Genomic DNA, 14,241 nt, shown 5'->3' on the forward strand with positions numbered 1-14,241 from the left:
AACCCAAGTTCTGCTTAGCTGTCAGATTTGAATTAATGCAACTCAGGACAATCCCTACTTGTTCTGCTAATGTTACCTGATAGATCACCTGGTGAAAACTGCTTAAAAAGACCCTCAGTAAATTCAAATTAAAAGGCAAACTGCATTTTATAATTTTCCACACGCATATTAAAGCTTTTTGAGTGATTTAGTATGCATCCATATGAAGTTTGCTGTAGCCTTAGGGAATTTATCATTATGTGTCATAAAAATATCCAGTTGTGTGATTAGAAAATTATCCAGTTTAGTTTAATGAAGATAAATGTATTTCCAGCTTGAAGGGGGTTTTTTTTTTGGGATTTTTTTTTTCTTTTAAAAAAAGAGAAATAAAACGAGAAAAAGCTTAGAGTTTGTACCTAAAGATGAAAGCAGTGTTACTCAGACTTTGATTTTTAAAGCTTTTTCACAAGATCAAACTAGAACATCTTCTCTTTCCCAAGCTTTAACTTTTTTCCTATTTCAGTTAACCGTATTCTCAAAATTCAGTTTATGAGTCACCACTTTCTTCACATAAAGGCAATATCTTCTTAGCTCATTTTATAAACCTTAACCAGGAAAAAAAAATATCTTTAAGGTACCTTCACAGGATGAATGCATAATCCTGCCTGTGTATTTAAATACTAACCTGATTGCTTGAGAAACAACAGCCACTTTTTTGATCCTTGGTGTGCTTCTACAAAATTATTCCAAACATTTGGGAAACAAATCTGTTAAGTTTAGGGTTACTAAAAAAATCAGCCAGTAATTAGTTTTCCAAATGTCACCAATTAACTAATTTGAATGAATAGATTTTTGCCCTTCAACCATCTGTAGATAAATATAATCAAAGAGTGGCTTGAGTCATGCATTAAAATATATGGATGAGTTTGAAAAGCTAGTATACAACTCAATTTTTGACAAATTAAAAAAAATAACCCAATAATTGAGTATGGCTTCTCTTCCAGGCCTCATCACTACCTGTTTGAGGTGATGTGTGAACATGGACACAGTAAATCAGAAATTAGAATGCATATGTGTGTGGAAATGGGTGCAATGAGCTGAAGCAGGCACAGGGAATAACAAACCAGCAGAAAATTATAATCTAAAAGCCCAGAAACTTCTGGTGCCATAGAATAGGCTTCTTGTGTTAAAGAAATACTCTTCATCAGCAATAAGTTTGCAAGGATAGACTTCAGTAATCCAGTGGTGTACCAGGACCTTAAATTAGATGCTATCTAGAAAAAGTTTCTGTTTACTTTTTGTCATGTGTTGTGTAAATACAAAGAATTACTAAACACCAATAATTACAAAATAATTTCCCAACATGCTATTTTCATTACATGCTGCTGCATTTTTATTTCATATTTCAAGTTGTGCTATTAGATTGTTATGAGGCACTTAAAGACTACATGGTAAATTAGCAATATACTGTAGGAAACCATAACAGATTTCTCCACAAGTTTTCTGTCATAATAATTTCTTTCTAGAAAACTGTGCAGAGTCTTTTTTTTGTTGTCAAAATCACATTGGATATTCAGTATGTATTCAAGAAATATTTAAAGTGCTATGTATTTTATATTTTTAATTTTCAAGAGCAGCTCATCTTCAGACTTTGGTCCTAATGCAAAAGTTTCCAATTACTGAGGAATGCAGAGGAATATCCCATTATGATTAGGGAACTGCTATATGGAAAACTGATTTAACTCTTAACTGGGCTTTGACCAAAATAATCTGCTTGGATCTGTGATCCAGGAGGAGCTCAGTATATTGTGGATTAAAGGTGCTACAAGCCTTGAAGCCTTAGTTCAGATTGCCTATTAGTACCATGCCAAGACCTGTATGTGTGTTTATTTTTCTCCTTTCAGAAAATAATTTATTTGTGCCTGTGAAGTTGTACTTCTGAGTCATTACACTGGCTTCTGGAGGTTCTCTTTTACTTCTACTTTATTTCTTCCTTAATTTTACACTAGAGATTTTCATTCTCAAGATTCCTTTACTCAGCAAGATTGTCTTTTGGTTGTCCTTATTATTTCCTTACTGTGTAATAGTATCCCTTGACTTTTTCTATTACTCAGCACAAGGATTTCAATAACAGGTGTGTACAGAAAGTTATGCATAGTCTCCCTAAGCCAAGGTGCTTTAAACTTCTTCAAATGCATTGGATGTTTCATGTAATGACAGTGTCCCTGTGTTAGGGGAAATGGTTAAAGTTCCCCACAAAGATGGGAAAATGAAATGTGGGCTGTCAGAGGGTTAGATGTGCTTATATTAATTAGAAGGAACCCACTTCAGGGATACAATATAAGGATCTGTTACACCTTTATGAAGAGGTAGTGTGTGTGTGAAGGTCATGATTGAAATTGCAGTTCATCTCTAAAAATGTCTCTATTTTTTACTTAGGAATTATATTTCACGAGCATTATACTTCAGTGCTCTGTCCTTCTTCATTGTCCTGCTCTTTCAGCAGAACCTTAAATTAAGTCTGGAACAGAAGAAGGACAAAGGGTAAAGGACACAAGCCCTTATCCATTTGTTTCACTGCATTGTATCAATTTGAAGCCAAGTGAAGTCAAATGTCTACATGAATAACAGTTTTTCTGCTGATCAATTTTGTAAGACATTGAGCCATTATCACTTGACCTCACCCCTTCAAAAGCCAGTTTAACCCACATCTCATGACACTAATCTTCATGGCAACTTCCAAATGCAAGGAACCTTTGCTAGTGTCAGGGTCTGAGACTTTGCAAGTTGAGAATTTAGAGTTACATTTGGCATTCGTTGGGAAGAGCCAAAAGTTTTGTTTTAAAAATATTAATGTGTTACGTTTGTTAAATTAATTCAGATTTTTTTTCATTTGCTCATTTGTTTTGCTGTACCTGCCCTAGAATATATGTTTTCCTGTTTCCAGTATCACAGTCCTGCTTAGAATTTAACTTTTGCCACAGATTGCGTTAAGTCAGTAAGCAACCATTGTTAAATAGCACATAATGATCCTCTCAACTACTGTTAGATTCCTCCAGAATATAGTGTTCACAGCATGCAAGCTATTAACAGAAAGACTGTTCTCAGCTAGATTGCTTCAAAAGTAGGAAATTGTGCAGGTTTTTTAATTAAAAACACAATTCTGGTAATTTCAACCTTAGTTTTTTTTATTTGTTTCAGTTTACTTTTTAGCTTTAAAAAAGGAACTCGTTTTCTCATTCATTTTGGATACTTAAAGTCAGTTCATAGTGCTAAAAATTAAGTGTTCTTTACTATTGTGTTTAAAGGGAGATGGGGGAAATGCCTGTACCTTCTCTGTAATGTGTACAGCAGCCCATCACAAGCTGGGGGATAGGTTTGTTCACCTCTTTGCTTAAGAAAATTTGGCAAAGCTGCACCTGCTTATTCATACATGTTGCTTATGCAGCTCTATTTCATACTCAAAGTCAGGCCTGATTTCTTGCCATGCCTGGGATCTGATTTGGGGAATTGCCCGAGTACTTCAACTTTTATTCTTTTTTGTGGTAATTGCATGTGTTTCTTTGGTAAATAATTTCTTGGTTTTCTTTCTTTTTTTTTTTCCACAAATACAAAGACTTTATCATCTGCAGAAAAGACAAAAATTAGTAATTCAGGATTCAGCTGGCCAAAATTTGCAGAAATACTGTTTTTCAAATGGCCTCCTTAGAAAGCTGGTATTAAAATAGAAGGTGATGCATTCCAAAGTTTATGCATAGCAATTAAATATCCTGTATAGCAATAGCCCTCACCAGCATTGAAAAATCCAATGTAAATCCTGCTTTGATCAGTTTGCTGACCTAGTAGGTGCTTCCCTCAGGAGATTGCATCAATAAGTGTGTCTGCTGTTCTCTTGCCCTCCCCATACACCTGGCAGGGCAGGTGACCCTCAGTATCCCCAGAAAGCCTGGCCCTTCAGGGATCCTCCCTGCATGTCTGCCCTTGGCTCTGAATGGATATCTACCAGGAGACAGCACTGCTCCTTTTGAGGAATCACCTGAAGCTCTGCTCACCTTTGGACCTTGGGTGTTCCTGCAGGAGGTTATGCTTAAGGAAATGCCAAGGGAGAACAGCTGCAAAGCCCAGGCTGCTGTAGAGCTTTGTTCTGACCTTTGGGTTTCCAACCCTGCAGGTAAAATCCTGGCTTCAGGTATTGCTAAGGAAACATTCCCAGCTCTGGCAAGGCTGCCTGGGGTGGGGGAGGAGAAGCAGCTTTGTTCTGAAAAGGTGCAGGGTGTTCTGAACCTGAGCAGAAGTGCAGGCAGTGTGAAGAGAGCAGCAGGGTGGATGTGCCAGTGGGACATGGATGGGGCTGCCTTGGAGCTTCCTGCATGCCCAGGGCTGCTGCTGCTGCTGCTGCTGCTGCTTGGAGCAGAGGGTGAGGCAGTAACCTGTCCTCACGTGAGGAAATGCAGAACCACAGAAACCACACACTTGCCTTGAATTCTTTCTCTATTTGCTTAGAACTTCCATTCAGCATTTATTTACTTTTACTTCTTCTTCTGACATCCCCTTCCTCTTTTACCTGCCCCTTCCAGCTGTTCAGAGGTGATATGTTTTGCTAAATTGAGTACTTGTATGCACCAGAAGAGTCAAGCTACACTTCTGGTGGACACGAGTATTCAATTTTTTGATCACTTAGGCTTCTACTCCATGTAGCAGGTAAAATACTGTCACAAAGCATAGAAAAAGGATTAACATTCTCAATTTTATCATATATGTTGTCATTATTCTTGTATCATTGACAATGCACATGTCAGTGAAGAATCTTGAGGCCATCCATGTCTGTAGGTCCAAATATTCAGAGCTGCAGAGAATTGATGCTTTGTCACCAAAGACTTTAACTGAAGTTCTTCCTCAGCTTTTTGCTCCCCACCCCGAGGATAAGCAATATTCTGTGGTTTTACTTCTACAGTAGCAGCAGCAGGCTCACCTCTAGCACCCTGGAAGGAGTAAAACAACAGAGGAGCTGCAGGTTAGTTAGGAGACTATGGTGCTTACAAATAGTGAGGTGTGCAGGTTTCATGGACATAACATAAATAATATCCAATATAAATAAAAGAAAGTACACTACTCTCATGGAACAAAGATCCTGTTTCCTGGCAGATCTATCAGTACCTTTTCTGTAGTAGCCATTGCTCAATAGCTCAGCATTTACTGCACTTCACCACATTATCTCACCTTCTAGGTTCTCTGACAGGGGCATCAGATACATTTGGGGCAATCAATTGCTTGTTCCACCCTCAGATGTTTCCTCCAGCACCAGGCAATTCAAAATACATCAGAAGCAGATAAAAATGAATTCAACATCTAGGCTGAACTGTATCCCACCTATGTCCCACTAAAGGTTTTTACTGAGTTGGGATTTGTGATTTAACATTTTCCTCCCCCTTTACCCTCTATTTCTGCCTTACAACCTTTATCAGTGAGCAGTGGATATAGAGGGCTCCATGTTTTTAATGAGTAATTTAATTAGTATGTGATGTTCTGTGTCAAATGCAGGTTTGGGTGATATAAATTGAACTCCAGACAACTTATAAAAGGTTTATGAATGAGGGGTTTTCTTTGCTGTGAGTGTAAATAATAACCAGCTTTAAGAAAGTATTATACCTGAAGAATGGCTGGTGATGAAAGGGCTTTTTGTGGTCACTCTGCAGAGATCCTCCTGTCTGGGAATTATGGGCCTATTGGACAAATCCTGCAGGATACAATAAATCCTACAAAACCCACTTGTAGGATTTATAACAAAATTTAATTTTTAGCGTATTCTCTGTGAAACTTCAGTTGGAGATCCTTCAGGGCTACTTCTTAAGGGATTGCAGAAATGAAGAAGAGTGTGATTATTACAAATAAATATAAATATGTCAGGTAAAATAATTGCAAATAAGACATGCACTCATGAGTGTTTAGTTCAATTAGAAGAGGTTTACTTAGATATGAATCAAAGATAATAAGCACTAATTTATTTAGCTCATGGACAGCAAAGAAATCAAGAAGAATTAGAAAGGGGGACAAAGTTGTGGCTGCACCACCAAGAGACAGAGGTAACTTATCAAATTTGGTTGGCATGTTTATTTATATGAGGTATTAATGGTTCACTTTCATAATGGAGAATATTTAATTTGGTGAAATTTTAAAAAGTGAGAAACATGATTCTGGGTTGAAATTCTGCCATTCAGCTGAAGAACAATTACAAATGCAGAAGATCCAGATGCAAAATTTAAATTCTTAGCATGACAGGATGATTTATGAGGCGCTGCAGAGTTATTTTCTCCTGTCTACATATCCTTTTGCTTCTGCCTCTGTATAAGCTTTGCTATTAAGTTCTCTTTATTACATGCCAGAATATTTCCCCCCACCATGTTACCCATGTTGTTTGGCTTCTGATTGTCAGCTTGCTCAGGACTTCATGCTTCTAGGATTTAATGAAAAAGCATTGGAGATCTCTAGAGTCCATAGACAATATCAGAGAATGCACTTGCTAGCTTTTCCTGTTACAGGCAGGATTTGAAGCACTGAACTAGGAAATGGATTATCCACAGAAACAGAGAACATTGTGACTAGGCAGGCTGGAAATCAGCCATGGTATTAAAAAGCAGCTGCAGGAAAGGGTTTTTTCCACTTTTTCTTTCTTGTTCCACACAGGAATTAATGATCTTCTTGCACACCACGCATGATGCATAATGAGCAAGTGAAACATAAAAATAGTGCCAAGAATTGCATACACCTTGAGCACCCAAAGCAGGGAGTTAAACCAGCCTGCAGGGTAGGACTGCTGTGACTAACCAGGCATGATGAGAGCCTGTTACAAACATGTAAAATGAAGGTTACTGGCTCTTACTTGTTTCAGTTACATACCTTTAATGGCATCTATAAATATATATGTTGAGGAAGACAGGTCTGTTTCTTCTGTCCTGGGTGGTTTTCCCTGGAGTAACCTCAGCCTTGCAGCATCTGAAGAGTTTGGCTCTCCTTGGGTTTGCTGTTCATGACCTCACACAAGGCACCACAGAAATGTTGCCTTATTTTTGGAGTTGGAGATATCGTTCCTGGTTTAATTCAGCCTTGTTAGTAAAAGCAATTAGAAAAATATGGGTAAATTGGATGTTTGAGAGTGTAAATCCACAGAGGAGGAAGGGAGGTTTCCTCAAATGTTGCAAGTGGCTTCTGTGGAGCCATAATATCAAACCTGTTCCAAGCAACAAAGCTCAGATGGCAATATGGTATTTATCAAATGTTTTTTTCATAACTGTACTGCTGAAAGGTAACCGGTAGCTTCTAAATGATCTAATCATCACCAGGCAAGAAATAGTTATGTTTCAGTGAACTGCAACTCCTACTGGCTGGATGGAGCCTTTATAATCAATTTAATCAATTCATAAATGAACTTCTTTACATCTACTCTCTTTGGTTTTGCAGTGAAGTGAAATCCATAACATTCAAATATGGTCTGTACTTTGCATTCCCTTCTAACTCTTACACTTTCTAGCATGAAAAGAAATGCATTTTAAAGAAATGGACTTTTTTTCCTGCTGTGAACTCCCGTAAGCATAAGAGTGATAACAAATGGGTGCTGTTTGGGGTTTTTCCTCATTTATTTTGAAAATCTCAGAGCCTGTAACTGCTGTGATGAAGATGCCCCTGGCTATGGCAGTTTTCCCATGGGTTTTGTGGAGGTGCACAGCACTGCTAAAGCATGCCCAGGTTCCTGTACCTGGGCCTGGGGGGGGTGTCCAGAACCACCCAGTGAAACATCTGTCTCATTTCCAGAAACCCTGGGGCAGTGCCAGGCTCAGCTGAGCACAGTGCAGGATCCCTGCTCTCCCCTGCTCTCCCCCAGCTCAGTCTGGTGTCTCCCAGCACTGCCCAGCTTGCAGCTCTGTGTGCCTGTGCCAGGAACCTGCTTTGCTGTCGACAGGCCACAGGCAGTGTTGGAGGAACCAAAATTTCATGCATTTTTATGAACTTCTCAGCACTCCAACTAGCAATGAGTGCCAGTACTTTTCTTGGTTAAAAATTGCTCCATATGCCCCATTTTTTCTTTCAAAACATTCCTGCCTTTCTTCTGGTTTTTTTTTTTTTCTCTTTTGTAATGACCATCTCCACTGTTTTCTATTCACAGGCTGGTTTACAGACTTACTGCTTCCTGGTGTTTGCTGGTGTCTGCTTTGCAGGAGCAGCCTACCTGTTTTTTGTCCTGCCTGAAACAAAAAATAAGACATTTCATGAGATCAGCCAAGCATTTGCCAAAAGGAATAAAGAAACTTTAGAAATGCAAGAGATGAACCATTACCCAAGGGAGAGGAAACCAAGTGAAGAACAAGAATCAAACTTCACATCTTCAGTGGACAATGGGGAAACCATGAAAGGGATTGTGTAAACCCAGGATGCTCTTTCAGGGGATGGGGGGAAGTGTGCTCTTTTCATTTATAGCAGTGCACAACTTGTATATTTTATGAACATCATGAACTGCTTCTCCTTGAAGCCATTTTCTCTTGAAAATGTTCCTAAGTGGGTATGGGTGAACTCATTAGCAGCTGTGGTAACAGCTGAGACAATGAGGGGTGGGAGGAGAGGCAACTGATGAAATAAATGAGATGGCGTTTCCTTGGCACCTGTGAAGCAAGTGCTCTGGTGAGTGGGATGGGGAATATAAACTTGGAGATGGGAAGTGGCAGTGGGGAGCCAGGGTTTTGAGCAGCAGCTGGCTGAGCACCCCTAAGTGCTCACAGGGAGGTGGCCTCCTCTCTCCAAGAGGAGGAGGAGGAGGCAGAGACAAGGGAAGAGATCCCAGTGGGGATCTGCTGAGAAGCAAACCTGGAATGGCACCAGAATGACTTTTTCCATGTTTCCCAAGATGTCAGTCAAGCTCCCCATGAGAATTGACATGACACCTCCCTGACCTCCCATTCCTTTTCTAGCTATTTTGACTTTCAGTTGCATTGTTTGAACATCTCCCACCTTCCCAGAAATGGGCAGCTCTGGGTCCCGATGAGTTTCCTTGTCTCACTTGCAAATCCTTATTCACTACTAATAGAGGTTGTAAAAATCAACAAGAGTTGTCTCTAGTTTCTGGGTTTGCTGGCACTGCAGTTCTCTGAATATGTATATTTACATAATTTTAATTTTTAAACTTAAAAGGTTTAATATGAAAGGAAAACTAAACCTCATGGGGAAGTGAGAGAACTATGATGGTATGTGTAGGGCATAGTATTGAAACAAAAATTCAAACATGAAGTGTTCCAAGGGTTGGGGTTTTTAAATTGTTTTGTTTGTTTATTGCTTTTCTTTTCAAATTCCTTTTAAAACAAGTCTTAGGAGAACAAATTTCCCTGAGACCTGATGACTTAGTTCTTAACACTCAGATCTCTGCATAGGAATTCAGGCACCTATTTCTTACTTAAGCACTAATTTTTATTTGGGCATTAGATTCTGAAGCACCAGGCCTAGCTCATATTAATAAGTTTCTAAGCTGTCTAAAGTTTTGTAAAACTGCTTGATTTCATGAGAGAAAGACTCAGCAGGCTCTCAGTGGTTCAGTGAACAATTCATGGGATTTTTGTTAATGAACAACACCTTTACAGTTTTTAATTTTGATAACAGTTTTTCTTGATCCTTCTAGGTACCTGGATGTTGAGGGGTAAAAAGAATTTTTAAATTAAATAGCTGTTTTATGTGAAAAGTCAGTAAGTCTTTGAGCTGCTCTCAGTTAGGAGTAAGACACAAGAAGAAAGTGCAGCATGTAGGTAGAGTCAACTGCTTCCACAAGTTTTATTTACTAATCTAGAAATTCATGTATTTGGAGCATTTTTCTGAGAAAATTTCCATATATATTCATATATGTATGCATATATGAATATATATATATATTCCAAGTATAAATACATATTAATATTCAATGGTTTAATATTAGTGGCTTTAAGGTGAAAGAGGGTAGATAGAGATTGGACATTGGGAGGAAATTCTTTACTGTGAGGGTGATGAGGCACTGGAAGAGGTTGCCCAGAGGAGTTGTGGCTGCCCCATCCCTGGAATTGTTCAAGTCCAGATTGGATGGGGCTTTGAGCAGTCTGGTCTAGTGAAAGGTGTCCTTGCCCATGGTGGGGGATTGGAACAAGATGATCTTTAAGGTGCCTTCCAACCCAGGCTATTCTATGATTCTGTGATCTGTATTCATATACATACACACACAATGGATAATTATTTTCTGGTATCTGGGGAGGGGTGGGGGAGGAGGTTTGTTTGTGTTTGTATTTCTCCAGGAAATAAGCTAGGGTTTGTTTTGTTCTACTCTGTGAATTACACTGTAAATTAAAACCAGTGATCCTAATGTTCAGCTGTTACTACTAATTTATGCATATAGTTTTATACTGATTTATTTGTATATGGCATATTTACCACAGATACTGTAAGCTGACCTAATAGGACAATTTCATTACTAGATAATTGACAAAAAATTGATGGGTGCTTTTGTGCCAGACTTTATGGAGTTTTTTCCTACTGGGATAGAAGTACAGCAGTAAGAAAATTAAATATATGTGAGAAAGAGAATTAAGAATGAAAAATAAAATATGTATGGGTTTTGTGCTTCTATTAAGGAAGAGAGCAAAGTGGGATTTTTGCAACTGACAGTAATAAATGGAAGCTAACCAAATACTGTGGAGAAAATTGAAGAAAAGTGTTAATGTAATATCCACTTGTAAAATTATATATACAGCAAATGAAAATATTACCTTTCAGTGCCTTTACTTCCCTATTCCAAGGGTTACATGAGGCTTGCTAAGTGAATGTCCATGTAAACACTGAATGTAAATGCCAGCCCTCCAGAAAATTTTATGAAAAATTTCTTCTTTTTATGCCTACAAGGCAAGACTGGCAAATTCAGACCCTCTCCTTCAGGCTGGGAATTACCTTACTTTGTAGTGAGGGCTGCTAACATGGTGTGATGAGATCTGCTTTGAGCCAAGGTGGAAGATTGGAAACCAATATTATTAGAATGAGCAGAATTTAGCACTTAGTGCTGTTCATCAGCATACATTATAGACACTGCTGAAAATGTTACCATTGCATAACTTCAATTGAATACCATGCTGACCTGATACAGCAGTTGTGTCAGAAATTAGGACTTCTGCAACAAAATAAAATCATCTTACATTTGCCTACAGTTGCATTTGGAGCCCAGCTCTGAATGCATAGGTAGAAATGTCTGATGGAATTTCCTATCACAGCTCGGGGGCCTTGTACACCATTAACAGCAAGGGGTCATGTTTTCATTTCTGCAATCCCATTTGCCCTCTCTTGTCCTGCCTGGAAGGGCACACACTTTCTGTGTGGCTGCAAAGTGCTGCTACAGACTGGGCACGGTGCGGGACAGGGGCTCCAGATCTCACCTGACTTTTCTTGCCATCCAATGTTCGAATTCCAGGCCAAGCTAGTGCTTTGTTCACTAGCCAGGGAAGTGTCCTCTGCCCTGGGCTGTGGAAGTTTCAGATGTGCCAGTACTTCATTAACTTTCTCATCTCTGACCCTAAGGAGTGTGTTGTTCTTGAAGTTGTTCCATACAGTTTTTTTCCACTGTTACGCTGCTATAATTTTTCCAGCAATGAGAGGACCACATGGAAAATATCAGCAACTTATAGTTTATTTTTTTTGTTGTTGAATGTGTCTAATTGTCTATAGCCTGTGTGTTTGTCAGCAAGTGTTGTGTGGTGCCACATTTCCTGTCTGACATTGGGGTGAGGTACTGTGAGGTGGTGTTTGTATGGGTACCACAAGTCTGTGTCATCAAGTATGTCCATGTACAGTGATTGCAAAATAAACCTTTGGAAAAAATTTTAATTATGTGGATTTTGTTCTGGGTAAATCTGAACCTCCACATGTGCACGTGTTTCAATTCCCTGGGGTTTTGGATGTCCCAGCACAAACCTGCTCAGTCCTGTGTCTGGATGAGCCAAGTCATTGTGAACTCTGCAGTTGGGTGGTTGGGAATTATGGGAAGAAAATGGTCCCTGAAGCATTTTTTTGAACATATTTTATTTTGATTCTCAAATCAGATTCAACACTTCATTCTTTCATATGTTTATACTGAGCTTTGGAAATAAAAATGCAGACAACAGTGTGAGGAAGATTATTAAAACTGGCTACTGGTAGTAATAACTGTTTATAAGAATTGTTGAAGCTGGTGAGGCTTCTTGCAGAAAGTTGTCATTTGCAATGGATGAATTTGAGTTGCTACAGCTCTTCTTTTTGATGAGAAATTCAGTCAAGTGACTATTTCTGCTACAAGGATATGCAAAAACTGAAATCTGAAATGTATAAAAAGTTGAATTTCATACTTCAGGTTTTGAAGCCAATTTTCACTCCACAGGGATCTGCTTTCTAGTGGGGGAAGATGTGAGTAATAATCCATATGGAATAATTTTCATCTTCAGAGTAAAATTTAAAAAAGTAAAAAAAAAAAAAAGGTGAAAAAAGAGCCCATTCCAAAATCAAGTCTTTGAAATTTGCTTTCTTTCATTTGACTATGTTTATGTGCTTTTCCTTACAGACATGACCATATAAACTTCTGGAGCTCACATCACCTCACACAGCAGGAAGAACAAATCCAAGTAAAGCATTCTTAGGAAATGCCTGTGGACTTTTCCTTGCAGTCTAACTCTAGTAAACAGAGTTCAGATAAAATCTAAAACCCTGAAACACACAGGCCCAAACTGAAGCAAGTTTGTTAAGGTAAACATTTGTGCAGTTAAAACATTCAGGTTTGACTCCATACTTAATTCTCTCTACAAGTGATTTTATTTGTGGAAAGATGAATTTCATGGCAAGTGCTTGGTCCTTGGACTCCTAATCAAGTTATCCCAGCTCAGTAAGCAATCATGCATAACCTGAGTCACTAGAGCCCTCTTCCTTGCAGGTTAAGCTGCATTAACCTTGCTTTTGCCATGACCCAAGATGAACACGGGCAGTGGATAATTGAGCTGGTTTTTGAGATGTTCCTGCTACAGCTTCACTACAATTAAACTCTTTTAAACTTGGATTTAGACTTAAAAAAAAAAAAAAATACTCAAGCAAAGCTTTCAGGAGACATTTACACAGTGAGTGGTTAAGTCAACAGGAATCTTCTCCAGTGGGTTCAACTCTACAAGTGTACCCAAGAAAGACATGCTATATGTACAGGAATGCTAAGTTTGGCACATTTGTAGCTTCATCTTTGGCACATCTTTACTATCTTTAGATATAAATGAGTGGCTTGTTCTCTCAGTCTAGGAAAATAATGGTATAATTCAGAGACTGCAAAAGCACCAATTTGAGGCATTTCTTCTGAATTTGGGAGCAGGGGGTTGGTTGGTTGGTTGGTTGGTTGGTTGGTTGGTTGGTTGGTTGGTTGGTTGGTTGGTTGGTCGGTTGGTCGGTTGGAGATTTGTTGAGGTTTTTTTTTTAAGAAAACACTTTCAGCCTGGCTCAAACACCAAAGCAGAGTACCAAGAATGAGACTGCTGGAGTTGTTGGTTGTCTTAAGATTATTCCCAAAAGGTATAAAGACAAATATAACTCTGTCAGACCCTTGAAACACAATCCATTAAGAGCATGATCTTGCAAATGTAGGAGGTAATTTGTCTGCTGCTGTGTGAGGTATCATGCCGAGACATTGATTTTTGTTTCATTTTCTCTCAGTCCTCTCAGTTAAAAAAGTCAGTCAAGCTAAATGCAATGCTCACCTCTACATTTGTTCCACCTTTTCTTTCTGACTTGTTCCACCTAATTATATAAAAAATTTTACAGTTCACACTTGAAAATCAGAAAGCAATAGTTACTTAGGAAAAGCAAACATGCCAAAGATTACAAAAGTGATAAATACAATTTTCTCTACAAAGATGAATTCAAGATTTAATCCCTTAAATCCAAATTTCATATAATTTCATCTCTTTGAATTAAACTCTACTGTCTATGTATATGTGTATATATAGAGAAACTTTTATGTTATCCCATGGAAAAAGTTCAGCAGCTTTAATTCTTATACCTAAAATAAATTGGACCATTTGGATACCATATCAAGTTGTGAACCGGACGGGTCAGACACTTGCATTAACAAACTCAGCTAAAGTTTGCATCATCTTAGGTTTGGAAAAGTTGCCTACCATGGCTGTCTCCTTTTGGCCAGCCTTATATTTTTCATTTTCCACTTTTTTAGACTGCTAGGGAGAGACTTATATGCTAATTTGC

At 38.5% G+C, this 14,241-nt stretch overlaps 1 protein-coding gene across 9 annotated transcripts in view; it reads left to right on the forward strand.

Moving 5' to 3' along the window:
- SLC2A9 (solute carrier family 2 member 9) overlaps positions 1–11,856 on the forward strand; it is a 105,306-nt gene extending 93,450 nt beyond the window's left edge. For 8 of the 9 annotated variants that reach the window (XM_059845169.1, XM_059845168.1, XM_059845170.1 and 5 more), the window contains one exon: positions 8,141–11,856. In XM_059845169.1, coding sequence (XP_059701152.1) covers positions 8,141–8,398 — 258 coding nt within the window. In that variant the 3' untranslated portion in view covers positions 8,399–11,856. The remainder of the gene's footprint in view (positions 1–8,140) is intronic. The other variant, XR_009486287.1, reaches the window with a different exon arrangement.
- The last annotated feature ends 2,385 nt before the right edge of the window (positions 11,857–14,241 follow it).

The sequence above is a fragment of the Haemorhous mexicanus genome, chromosome 4 (assembly GCF_027477595.1).
Source record: "Haemorhous mexicanus isolate bHaeMex1 chromosome 4, bHaeMex1.pri, whole genome shotgun sequence".
Lineage (NCBI taxonomy): Eukaryota > Metazoa > Chordata > Aves > Passeriformes > Fringillidae > Haemorhous > Haemorhous mexicanus.